Below are 14,225 nucleotides of genomic sequence, written 5' to 3'. Positions count from 1 at the left end.
AGAGAGAAAGGTGGTGGCGAGAGGCAGCAGAGCGCATAAAGGAAGAGATGAGTACAGAGAGGGCTGTGAAGGAGCCAAGGTGACCGGGGATCAGGTAAGGGATGGAGAAGGTAGAAGAGAGGTGAACAGAAAGTAATTCAACCAATCACCAGAAGAAATCTTGGCATTGTGGTTAAAGTCTGGTTAGGTTTAGGCACCTAACGTGACTTGTTTTGGACTAGGATTAGGATTACATTTTGTCCTAAAATACCCAGTTTTGTTGCAACAAGCATGGCTTCATGCATTCATTTAGGTGACCATTCTTTCATAGAATAGGAAAGATAAAACCTCCACTTCCTCACTTACATGACGAAGAAAAATTTCAAAGATCTCCTCACAGCATTTTTCACAGGAGACTGTCACACTCACAGAGCAGGGTGGCTCCCTCACTGAGGACGCATGCACTTAAAAACACACATGCCAGTGAATGTAGCTCATTGTGATTCAAGAGGATGGAAGAGACTTACAAATAAAAGCAACTGGGACACAATAAGGAAGACGTGTGTGTGCAAGCTGCTAGACAAAGCAGGCCAACGTTGGACTAAACAGACAGATGGGGAAGAGGATGTCAATGAACATTCAGTTTGAAATTCTTTCCCTGCGTTTGCAGTCGACAGCAAGCAAACCAACAAGGGTGCTATCTGGATCAACAAAACAGTGGAGCTTATGGCTCCTTATGCTTCTTTTATCACTGATGCACACCCACAATCACAATGTGTTTCCTGTCAGCTCCATCAGCGTAGATTTGTCATTTCCAACAATGTTTCATCTGACAGCTCTGCTCTGAAGTCTCAAGACAAAAAAGTTTATGAAGCATCTTCTTTTATTCCTGAACTGTTAGAATGAGGAGAACCTGAGGAGTATATTGTTTGTTCTTACCGACACATTTCAAGTATGAATCATTGAACTCCCACAATTTAGCCCACAATTTGCTTGATGTTAAGAGTACATCAACATTCCCAGAACTCTGAGTCCTCGTCTGAAACAAGCACTCAGTAAATTAAACTCTCTGTTCAGTGGGTGCTTGATGGACACTATAATAGATTAGAAGTTTAATTCACTTGTATCAAGAGGTGGTCAGATTCAAAATATTGCAGCATTGTGACCCTGTTGTCCAAGTTTAATGGAACATTAATAGCAAGAAGATTTAATTCCTGGTTGATTCGGCAACACCTGTAGTGACCTGGTGGTAACAGCGAATGTGGTTTAATACCACAGGTTACATAATTCTGACAGCAAAAAATTTTTTTTTGCATTAATGAAGAATTCAGGAAATAATTTGCCTTTTTCCATCATTCCATGAGCATTCGTGATCTGGTTTTATGCTGCGCACAGCATGAGTCTGTGACCAGCAGGACACAGTGAAAACTGAAAGGAGCTGGTTACCTTGCTGAGAAGTTGGAGGTTTGCATCCTGTCACCAGCAGCTCTTCGTCTAACAGCTCGCTGCGACTGCTCCTTTTGTTCCATCACTCACTGCAACATTTCAAACTGATCTGCTGTCAGAAAATGCAGAAAATGACAAACATGGAGGCAAACGCTAATCTCGCTGACAAGCCTATTGCATTTTCTGTGACCACTTCATGATAAATGTCATGTGTCACCAGTTAAATGCCTTTAATAGTAAATGTTCGGTTTGCATTAGCAATAACTAAGTACAGCATTTTTCCAGGAAAGTTAAGACCAACGCCAAGATCATAATACTGCAAATAGTTAAATGTTGCAATACTTTCGTCGATGTGCCATAGCATCATTATTGTGTTAACTCATTCTACGACAGATGGTACCTTCACAGGCATTTGTTTAGATGAAAATCTTATCACTTTAAATACAAATTCAGTTTCAGGGTAGACGTGGCATTTAAATTATGAAGGCCTCGCCTGAGTGTGACTCATTACATGCTTGCTAGAGGTAAATTTATGTTCCCATTGGACTGCACATAAAGGTGGATCAATGCGTTGTAATGAAAGCTTACAAAATCAGTATTTGTATTTTGCAGTCTCTGGCCCAAACTGAATTTAAAACATAGGGATTTTGCAAACACATTTATCTGAATAGACTTTGTAAAATAAGTGGATGTTCCTGAGGCATCAACAGTATACACTGGCAGTGCAGGGAAAACCTGTATATTAACTGGAGAAACATTATCAGTGGTGTAAGAACAAATGCGCATTCAGTAAAGCATATAGATCGATCTATAACTGTACCGAATGTGCACCACAGTGATTTGGCAGAGCAGTCAGGTCACTGCTTCCTGCCCCACGTCCTGGGGGTTTGAATGTGTCAACACAAATTGGTTGTCAGGTATGATACACGAGGTCAGTCTTAGTTTAGCCTGTATAGCATCAAACCAGGACTCCCGGTGTTAGACTTTAGTATTTAAAAGTCACTTAAGTAACACCAGGGAGGTTGTCAGTCCATGTCTATGGTGACAAGCTTCATTCCAGCCCAGGAGACAACTCCAGTAAATAAGGTAAGTGACTTTGACACAATGTGTGTGTGACCTGCATTACAAATGTGGTTAGTGGTTATAGGCGGTGAACTTTGCCTCAAAGGAGCACAGCCTCAAAAAACATTCAAATATTCAGTACATGGTACATATATTTTATGCATGCAGATACACAGATTGCACATTCAATGCACATTCAAAAGCCCCCCAAAATGAGAACAACATTTCTACATGTTCAGCAATGCTGTAAAAGCAGCTAACAACTGAAAATAATGCCTCACAGATCTTTCTCAGCTTTTTCTGCAGCAGGTTCAATAATATTAGCTTTCAAATATAAACTAGATATGTGCAGTGCAGCTAAGGACTGATACTTGATGTTTGAAAGGGCTTACTATGTGTAAAAGGTCACCTGTGCTGCTGTGCATGCACATGTCTGTACACACAAACACGCACAAACACACACACACACACACACACACACACACACACACACACTGTCACCGTAGGGCATGTCAATGACAATGTAGTCTCCAGGCTGTCAGGGCTGTTCTGCGGTTTGTGGTTTATTCTATATCCATCACGTTGTGCAATCAATTAATTTTACAGTGATAAGTTACAGCAAAACAAACAAACAAACAAACAAAAATCTCTTTTGGAATTTGAAAGTAAACTGTAACAGCAGTCCACTATTGGATTTCCAGTAAAGCCCTTTAATGTCACCAGATGGGGATAAGTGCACAATAGATCTCTCTCAGTTTCATAGGTATTTATATATAGACACTTTATTTGGCACTCCTCTGAGAGTCAAGCTGTGTTTCAGGGTCACAGATCAGGTTTTGTCAGCAACAGTGCTCGCTCGAAGAATATCAGTGTCAGTCATACCATTTTGAATATCAGATTGCAGGTGATAGGATACTGAGCTTTTTGATCCTGAACAGAAAATCAAGGCGCTTTGATAAGTCTTTATCAGACGCTGATATTGATAAACAGAAAATAATACACGAAAGATGTCAAACATTTGACAAATTAAAACCATATGGATAGACACCAGTGTGGTTTCTGACAGTCACCTCCATCCTGGCTAATTCTACAATTAGCTCATGCATTTCTGTCTGAAATGATCAAGAATTTGTGTTGAATATCCATGATATTCAAAATCTTTCTTTTCACAGATGCCTAAAGATCAATTGAGATATGGAGTTCCACAAAGCTCTATCCTTGGACATTTGTCATTTGTTATTTGTTAAATATCTAAATGATATTGTTTCTTGGGCTGCACGGTGGCGCAGCAGGTAGTGTGCGTGCCTCACAGCAAGACGGTTGCCGGTTCGATCCCCGGGTCAGGTGGGGCCTTTCTGTGTGAAGTTTGCATGTTCTTCCCGTGCATGCGTGGGTTCTCTCCGGGTACTCCGGCTTCTCCCCACAGACCAAAAACATGCTCATTAGGTTAACTGATGACTCTAAATTGTCCGTAGGTGTGAGTGTGAGTGTGAATGGTTGTTTGTCCTTGCATGTGGCCCTGCAATCGGCTGGCGACCGGTTCAGGGTGTACCCCGCCTCTCGCCCATTGTAGCTGGGATAGGCTCCAGCCCCCCGCAACCCTGAAAGGGATAGGCGGTATAGATAATGGATGGATGGATATTGTTTCATCACCTCACTTAACAGCTTAATGTACTTTAACTCTGCGACCAAAAGACCTCTATGTATTTTTAGTCTTAATTTTCCAAATAGACTAGCTTCAAAATTATCCCAAAATTGAATGGAAGCCTAAAAAGTGTAACCATAAGAGACAATTATTAATTGATGATGGGGAATTTCTCAGGTGCAGTCACCTTAAAACTTTGGTATAATAACACATGAAAAAGACTGACCTTGAGTGACCTTGGGACTTGATTCTTGATTCATTTCTCTTTGGGGACAACTCTGACAAGCCCACCTGGGTTTCTGTCTTCTTCTGCACAGCCATTATGTTTTGCATTTTTGTTTTTGTGTTTGGCACAAAAAACAACAACAACAACTATTATCTTCATTTAAATCCCCAGGATTACACTATCATGATGCTGTAACCCAACAGGTTCTCTTGAGCTTACGTGTTATCATGTTACTAAGAAACTAAGATAAACCCAAGCCTGAGGTGAGGCAGGCATGCAGAACATGAATCCAGGACCGCAGTCAGCTCAGGGCGGGCCCACGCACATCTCAATGTGTGGCTGATAGCTTCGGTGCAGAAATCTGGAGTCATGCTGGTGCTAAATATAGACAAAGGTTTTATGTAAGCTGAGGTGAATCATTCCATTCCACACATTTCAGCACATTTACTCACACACACTAAATAAGTGACATGGCACAGGTGATAGAAACACAGGGATGTGGTTTACATCCGCAGTACTAATCACATGAAATAGATTTAGAGATATGACAACACAGCATATGGCTCCTGTCTGCCTGCTGAAATCACACACATTTACATATATGTGTGTGTGAGAGTGTGTGTCTTCCCTCAGGGCCTACTATGAGCAAGGTGATTGGAACATGTTAATCAAAGCCCTAACAAAATTGATTGGATGTGTGTGGAAGGGCTGCAGGCTTGTCTTTCCCACAAGGATCACAATGTATGGTACATATGCAGATTGAGGTTCAGGGAGTCTGAACAACACGCAGACTTATTCTTACAATGGGCCAGAGCCTATCTAATATTGCTGTGAAACAGTGTCGCACAGGTCACAGGTTTGTGTCCCTCGCCTCTTTTGTCACATACTGGTCAATCAGGTCCATACCCAATGAGTGAAAAAGAGAACAAAAGGAGGAAAAAGTAGAGGTCAAGTCAATTTCATTTCTATGGCCCAATATCAGATTTGTCTCAAAGAGGAAGGCGGGATGGAAGAAACTCAACTCAACTTTATTTATAAAGCACTTTAAAAAACAACCACAGCTGTGACAAAGTGCTGCACATGGGAACATACATAAATAAAGAAAATAAATAAACCTAAAATATAAGACAAACAATAAAAACAATAGACACGATAAACCAGGAGCAAGGTCTCAAGCTTGGTCGAAAGCCAAGGAATAAAAATGTGCTTTAAGACAAGTTTTAAAAATGGACAATGAGGGGGCCTGTCTAATGCACAAAGGTAGGTCGTTCCATAATCTTGGGGCAGCGACAGAAAAGGCACGATCCCCTCTGAGCTTCAACTTCGTCCAGGAGCAGCTGATCAGCTGACCTGAGGCACCGAGCAGGAGCGAAAAGATGAAGCAGCTTAGAGAGGTAAGGCGGGGCGAGACCATTTAAAGAAGAAACCTCAGGAAGGGCAACAAAGGTGGGGATACTCTTCCAGACATGCATCGCATGTCGTGTGCACAGAATAGAGCAACATAAAATTAAAGTACGGACAATGAGATTAGACTGTAAACAAATGTTGGAGAGTCTCGAGCCAAAGTGGCTGCAGAGCAAACTCAAATATGTCTATTACCCTGACAACACAGCCCTGGTTATTGATCTTGCGTGCTACAAAATAATGAAGCGGGGAAGTGTTACAATGAATTATTTCCAATTAAGAGTGCAGAGTGTGGGATGGGCTACAGCTCAGGAATGACTGAGAAAGTGGGAGAACAAGACAGACAACTCAGCAGAGAAAGGAAGAGAGACAACAAGTGAGGGAGTGGAGGATGGACGAACAGGAGAGGGGCTATATTTTTGGTCATCATGGCAACCAAACATGGTCCTTCTCTTCCTCTGGAGAGAGCACCTTTGACACCACCGGGTAGCTTCACAACACTGACAATCTCTCTCTCTCTCTCACACACACACACACACACTCATGTTGCACTGTTATTAATGATTCCTTGCAAACAGAAGAAAGGAAAGGTCATCCCACATGACCCCCTCCGCCTTTGTCTTGAAGGATAGAACACAGGAACCTGTTCTCACACATAAACTCATTTCCTCACTTCCTCTTCTATCTCCTCAAGCCTCACACACATTGCCTTTTGTTACATCAGATTAGATTGTAATAATACTCACAAGTCTCTCAACACACACACACACACACACACACACACACACACACACACACACACACACACACACACACACACACACACACACACACACACACACACACACACACACACACACACACACATAAAAAAAGTGTCTGGTTTGGAAATAACAGATAGATTTATATCTTTTTCTGATTTTCATTTACGGGTGTTTCATGCATGTAGACCTCATTATGCTTCTCAGTGATCAATAGAGCGGTCAGATAATATGATTTTTAGATATTGCTTCACTATTGTCTTTAAAGTCTTGAGTTGGACCATCTTTTGGACAATTCAAGCTCTGATCACAGGAAGGCTTCCAGTTCCCTTGATTTCAAGACTTTCAGGAAATAGATAGAACTAGTTTAATCAGTATGGAATCATGACCCCAGCTGATTGCAGAAACAAAAAATCTGGATAACCATGGGGACATAAACAATTCCACAGAGATCATAATTCACTGAGTGATTCAAATGCCTTTTAAATTCTGTAACCAGCACCTCACCTGAACATTTATTCCCACCGTCCTCGTGGCCAAAGCAAGTTGCATTAATATAGCAATGGCGACATCTACTGGCTAATATGGATACTTGTGTTTTTAGTGATTTATTTGACTTGTGTGAGTGACACAAAACAGAAACCATTCACAGCAGAAAGGAAACAAAGACTAAGCTTGCTGAATCACTGACGATGTCAAAATTGGATTCATTACTTGTGAATTCATAGTTTGTTCATTGGGAGCACCTGCTGGTCAAGAGAAGTCATAGCAGGAAAATATGTGGAAAAATCACCGAGTCTTCACAAGCTGCTTCACAGTGAGGAAGACTGCAGGTGAGCTGTTGCAAGGAGGTGGGATAAACAATATTTTCCTCATGGATGATGAGAAAATGTCATTTGTCAGTTCATAGCCAGTTGGTGTGAACATTTCACTGCAGTGAACTTAAATTATAGAGTGGACCGATCACTGTGTTTCAGGAATAGTATTTTTACTGGGCAGGGAAGGTGCTTTTACATAGATTATATGTCTGTGTAATAAGTGTAAGGAGTCACCAAAGTCCATGTTTGTCATAAAAGGACATGCTTTAATACATGTAAAGGCAAGCATTATGCTCAGTTATAAATCTGGAATGTCTGGAGGGAAAACAAGAGGGCATGCAACATTTCAAGGCACCTTTAAAGAATACACGATCACATTTTATGTGGTGCTTTTCAACTAAAGACTGCAAACTAAAAAGCAAATAACAATAACATGGGCCTGGGACTACTTTATGTTTGGCTTGCTTTTTAGTCGGTAGCTCTGTCAAGTGTGCAGTTATAATATTTACTGTTTGGTTTTCCGTGTGTACCTCTGAGTATTACGACTTTGTATGTGTCTGTCTTACCTATCCATATTTCTGTCTATGGTTGCCTGCATCTGCACATGTCAACAAGCTGAATTCTCGCATAGCACATTGTGTCATGAGCTTGTAAGGCACTACTGATACCATATGTGTTCAAGACCTTTAAAGTTGTGGGTATATGTGACCTTATGCTGGACAAACTTATAAAGAAAAACTGAATTTCAATCCAACTATTCCATGGAGGGGGGAGGTTTATTTGATTTCAACGCTTCTGATGCGAACATCCCCATCAAAGCTGATGAAGGAGTACTTCTCCGCACCCATGCGGTTGGGGAAGTGGACTGTAGAGCCATCTGATAACTTCACCAGGAACTCTGCAGGGGTGAATTCAATGTTGATCTAGATGGTGGGATGTGTGTCAGAGACAGAGAAAAATATGCAGATGGACATGTTACACACTGAACTTCTGCTCCCCTCTTGGACAAATATTTAATGGTTTCAATATTAGCACCAGTTCTATGAAATATGCAGCATGGTGATTCGATGAAAACCAGCTCCTGCATGTTGTTCCGTGTCATTATGAATACCTGAAAATTAATGAAACATTTATATATACAGGACAAGGTGTGTGCCTGCAGACACTCGTGCAGGGCTAACAGGACGTCTCACCTTGAACTCCTCTCCCTGTTGGAAAGGAAAACCTGCCTCGCGGACCTCCTCACACCAGTTGCCTCCCTGGTAAGAGTTGCAGACCATCGCGTTCTCATCTCCGTGGGCGTTAAAACGAGGGTTGATATGCAAAGTAATGTCCTGATCATCTGGGCCAATGTTCACTGCGAAACTACAGAACAGTGTAAAAAAAAAAGAAAAGAAGAAGATTTATTCCATTTTCATCTGGCCCCTTATATTTAAAATGGATAAGAGGATGTCAAGTGCATAAAATACTGAAAAGACTGAGAGAACCTCAGCAACCTCCACTAACCATTATCTTTATAGTCACACTGTACTGATTATAGATAGATTTAAACTCCATCTCTGTGTTAGTGTGCATATAAAGACTGGCCCTTGTGGTGCGTTCAGTTACTGCGTTCCACAGGGAAAATTAAATGAGCCCAGAAAGTCAAAAAAGAAATAAAAAAAATCATAATGAAACACGGACCATGTTTCATTAGTTGTACTCCTGAGGTCTCCGTCACCTTCTGTGATGAAACTAAGGAGAAACTAGACTGAAAAACAATATTGAACACTCTGTCCTAATTTAATGAAAAAATCTGAGGGCACAAGGTTTCAGTCTTATGACTTCACTTGTTAAACAATCACGTCATGAAGGCTACCTTGTCGTTCCCTTCACAGACATCTACAGATAACGCTTGGGCCTGATATCACTATAACTTCATCAGGGGGTATCTGAAATAGATTAGCATTCTGTGAAACAAGCATGATGTTCGTTTGTGGAACACACACTACTGTTAATGCCGCCTGAACGCCAAAAAGAACCACAAATAGATGGACTTTTTCAGCTTGTCACAGATTGTGATGAACTTATTTCAGGATATCAAAATAGTGTTTTATATTAAGCACTTACTTTGATGCATCAGGCTTGGGGACTCCAACGATGGTCAGGGTCTGCCCGACCTTGAAGGACATGTTCTTTACGATCATACCCTGTGCAGAAAAAGGGGGGGGGGGGGTAGTAATACAATATGTTATTGTGAGGAAATGCTACTGGATTTTACTAGATCCAATTAATATTACAACTTCAGGCAAAAAGCAGCAGCAGCAGCACCCTCAGCCAACTCTCCAACCCCTCACTTCATCCTTTGAAATTGCAAAACATGTGTTTTCAATTATACTCGCATTGACGGAATGGTCAAAGACTTCCAGCTCTTTCCTGTCTCGCTGTTGCCGTGGCTCTTTTCCACTATTCAGGTTTGGCAGGGGCTCAAAATGTTGAAAAGCCACGAGGGATGACCGTTGCTAAACTGAGGAATATTTTCCTACAGAAAGTGCAACACTGGATGGCAAGTACACGGTGGAAAAAAAGGCTGAGCACAGCAGAAATCCTCAGCTCGGTTGCTACTGTACATGTGGCAGGGGAATACTGAGCAGTGGCACCATAATGAAATTATACTTGAGCAATGTATTGTTTGGTTGTGAAACACAGATCATCCCTGTTTAACATTTTGTCACTTTGTCAAATGATGCATCTGGGGAACTATTAACAGTCACCAGGGTAACATGTACAAAAATAGCAGCCCTTAGAGGAGTTACAATTTTTCACAATAAGTGTGTGCTAGAGCAGAAGGTTATGAGGTACTGGAAAAATCTGATTCTGAGCAGACACAGAGGAAGCAGCCTGAAACACAAGCACCCCACACTTTAAAATCATTCATCTTCTGGCCAGAAACACAGTGACAAGAGAGCAGGAAATATTGATGCTTCACCGTCTTGATTTGTGTGAATGGCGTGTTTTTATCATTTTACCAACACTGGAGGAGAAATTCTTCAAATGAAAAAAGTTTAAGTACTTTGCGAAAGTGATTTCTACTTTGAATTTTATCAATGCCTTTCAGGGAACAGGAGCGGGAATTTTAATAAGCTGTGTGAGTTTTATGCACTGCAGCTGTTGGGGGGGGGGGGGGGGGGAGAGAGAAGTGGAGTAAAACCAAAAAATAAAAAGAATATGGAAGATCAACCAAACCATGAAATGAAAGGGAGTGTAAAGAGATAGTGACATGGCTACGACATTCTTTCCATGTTAGAGTCCAACTGTAAAGTGCGTGAATGGCACATAGCACCCGGGCTTGAGCTGTGTGGGGCTGGGCTGAGGTCACAGCTGGCGGTCACCCTGTATCTCTCCCAGACACTACTGTCTAAAGGAATGTGCCTACTGTACTCCGCAAGAGCTGCCAAATCAATACACTTCTCACAGTGACAAACTGACTAGAAACACTGCAGGTAAGTGCAAGTAAAACATCTATTTACCACAAACAAAGGAATTACTCTTAATGAACTATTCATCTAGTGCTGAAGGTTCGGCTATATACATACAAAATCAGTCTTTTACATTTCCTGATAGAGTTGCATGAAAAAAACGGTTTCTGCCATCTACCGCTGCTGGCTTGTTCATTCCATGAGCTAAACCTGAGAATCACAGCATAATAGCATTTATTCTAGCCCCCACATGATGACTTTCATTTTATCCCCCCTACTACCCCCAACTGCGCCCTTTCGAAACACATTCACCCCTGTAGCCAACAGAAAAGCCAGAGTGATACAGGGTCTTTATTGTAATCTACACAGTTTATGAGTCCAGAGAGACCAGAATGCATTGCTGCCTGTGCTCAGCTCCAGATAATGCGACTGAGATGACTGGAACGAAATGGACAAATGTTAACAAGCGTTTCTGTTGCAGGGTAGTTCAATTACTGTAGGAAAAATGTGACAACCTAAACAGCTGACTTATTTTTGTATGCATTAGGTGACTAACGTGCATGCGTGTGAGCTCTGTGGTGAATACTTTGACCATAAAAGGTAACCAAAGAAATCCGAGAAGACCAGAGCTCTCACAAGCACATGCTACAAAAACGCAGTTTAAGTGCAATGAGGTGGTTTAGTTAATGTATATTTCAGCTGTGTCAGTTCACATATAGTAGAGTCAGCTGGCACATGTCAACCAGCTGCAAGTACCCCTTTTTAAAATAAGACCTAATACTGCTCGCCCAGCAACGTCACAAAATATAGAGAGTAAAAGCAATGCAGGAGCACAGTACTATTGTCAGAATTATACTTACTGTCATCATGTTTGCAGATGCAGTCAGTCTGGTACAGCTGAGAAGAAGTGTGAGTGCTGCAGGGCCTTGCCTCACTGCACCCTGACTGGAGAATATGTACAGTGTAGGAGGCGCCTTCAAGCTGAGTAGCATTTCAAGCAGCCAATACAATCAGGCCATGACAAGACCTCGACCAATGAAGCCAAAGTGTAGATATTCGACCATAAATAACTAACTTGGCCATAAATTTACTGCTTAACACGTTGTTGTAACTGTTCTGACTTCACTAAATGAAGTCAGGATAATTACTGATGGACTGTTTGTTGACACCAGACTGGTACATTGTAACCTGGTGGTGTTGAGTCTGTGAGAGAGAGCACAACCCAGAGTGCCAGACAGAAATAGAAATGTATTTGTTGCCAGGGAGACAGCTAAATATTTAGCTCAGCCAATAGCCTTAATGCCCACTTACTTCATATAGCTTACTTACTGTAAGATCAAATGGCAGCGTTTGAGATCAGCCTGCCTGCCAGCAAAGTAAACTTCAGTAAGGGGAGAAATAGGCTACAGTGAAATGTCAAAACTGAGTCAAATCCTCAATATGATCTGAGTGTCTGTCTGACTCACAGCCAGCAGCAGGCCAGACTTTCATCTGATGACATACAACTGACCCAGCTGCTGTGACAATGAGGGGATGAGGCGCACACTTACGCTGCAGTATAACTCAGCCTGATGTCATTGAGATTAAAACAACAAGGAGGAAAGGTTTTCCTTCTCTCTGCATGAAACTTTGCTTCACACACCCGCCTCAGTACAAACCATTTTTAATTAAAAGATTTTGCCATGTCTTCATTACTGTTCATGTCATGTGCGGGGCGATCTTTCTTCGGATCTCTAAATTTGACAGACAACAATGTTGCAAGGTGATATCACAGCTATTAAAAAATGCTGGTCATAAATAATGCGAACGCAAGCTCCCCATAATGTCTCACACACACACGCACGCACGCACGCACGCACGCACGCACGCACGCACGCACGCACATTCTAGACTCTGTTATCCATATGAAATGGTCCATTGTTAGCACATGGAGGCAGTGAGGACACTCTTGTGGACTCAGTATTCAGAAGTTTCACGTTTAGTAATTAATGTAATGTAATTTGTATGTGCCTGCCTGACTTTGCATGATCTTTAGTTAGGTTATTAATTCAGACTGTATATGGTGACTTGACTCATGTTATAATATGTAAAAAATGCATTCATTTATTTTTATTTTGGGGCATTTTTGCCAGCACCAAGAAGCACTGTACGTCCTAAGTATGTAAGAAATGTAAGTAAGTTAAGTCACAGTGTCACAGTCACTGAAGTGGTGGGATTTAAAAACAGTTTAGAAAATGTATTTGGCTACAGTTGCCTTTGATTTTCAGTGTTAATGAACACTAAAAACACAGTGAATGCTTTTACATTAAGTTCACTGATAGACGAGCACACACGATCACACGCTGGCTTGCAAGTGCACAACCGTGGAACTTAGTTCAGCTGTTCTTCCTGAATGTTCACTGACAAACACTGCGAGGTTTGTTCTTATCTCAAACAGCTGGTGTCTAGCGGTGATCCAAGGCATCGGCAGTGCCAAAGCCACAGCTTATACTACAACGAACTGAGAGCATTCCTTATCACATCACCCACTGGATAATGGCTTCATTTAAAGCTTGATCTCTTAGGGTACGTGATGTATCTGGGAAGCTATATTAACATTGGTTGTCACCAGGAAATGCAGTTCTTGCATCAGAAGTTCAATGTGGCACAAAGATCGGATATGTTTCCTCTCGCCCCAAGACCCAGTCTTGAGACAGTCAGCAGATCTAATGACACAGAGACCTTTATTTCACATCAGCAAAGGAGGAACATAGATACACAAATATGCACACGCACGCACACACAAATACAGATGTTTTTATTATTATTATTATTATTATCTTTATTATCATTTATAAAATTATTCATTATCACTCTGTGCTGACATTAATCTGTATCAACAGCTATAGCCCACCCTTTGTGGGACATGTAATTTATGCCCTGCAGTTAATATTATCTTTACTTCCTCCATCTGTGTACTTGGCAGTGTACAGTGGCACAGCTGTCTCTTTTGACTGTTTTATTTTAAGAGTTTTGACTGGAATTATGGTGTGCCTGCTTTGTCGCATGGGTGGAGCTGACAGGCAGGCAGGGGGCCTGCGTGTATTTAGAAACATGGGTGTTCACTGCCCTCCAGTGGTCACAGCGAGGAACTGCAACACTACATTGATTTGATGGCTGGGTATCGATTTGTATTGTGCAATCTTATCTTAAATAGTTTCTGGTGACAGCATTTTCAGTCTTTGGAATCAAAGGCCATGTTTATCTAGCTCTCAGTCTTCACTCTGAGGAAGGCTGAACAAACTTTGCTATAAATAAAGTCTGAATAAATGACTGATCTTCTTTATTTCATTCCTGTACAGACAACAAAGTCACCTAGAAATCTGTAGATACTCTGTTAAAGACATTTTTTGAACAGGAATGAGCTGTATTTGAAAGCTGTCAGGG

The 14,225-nt window shown here is 41.5% G+C and overlaps 1 protein-coding gene across 1 annotated transcript; it reads right to left on the bottom strand.

Moving 5' to 3' along the window:
- Window positions 1-7,494: 7,494 nt before the first annotated feature.
- On the bottom strand, window positions 7,495-11,736 carry LOC139343425 (beta-galactoside-binding lectin-like). The gene is made up of 4 exons (XM_070981081.1): window positions 11,660-11,736; window positions 9,451-9,530; window positions 8,535-8,706; window positions 7,495-8,264 (listed from the first exon to the last, which is right to left on the bottom strand). The coding sequence occupies exons 1-4, from the start codon at window positions 11,666-11,668 to the stop codon at window positions 8,118-8,120; spliced, it is 408 nt and encodes a 135-aa protein (XP_070837182.1). The 5' UTR covers window positions 11,669-11,736; the 3' UTR covers window positions 7,495-8,117.
- Window positions 11,737-14,225: the final 2,489 nt, after the last annotated feature.

Source organism: Chaetodon trifascialis, chromosome 15 (genome assembly GCF_039877785.1).
Source record: "Chaetodon trifascialis isolate fChaTrf1 chromosome 15, fChaTrf1.hap1, whole genome shotgun sequence".
Classification (NCBI taxonomy): Eukaryota; Metazoa; Chordata; class Actinopteri; order Chaetodontiformes; family Chaetodontidae; genus Chaetodon; species Chaetodon trifascialis.
Note: the sequence above shows the minus strand (reverse complement) of the source record. Positions and strands in the feature narration are given on the sequence as shown.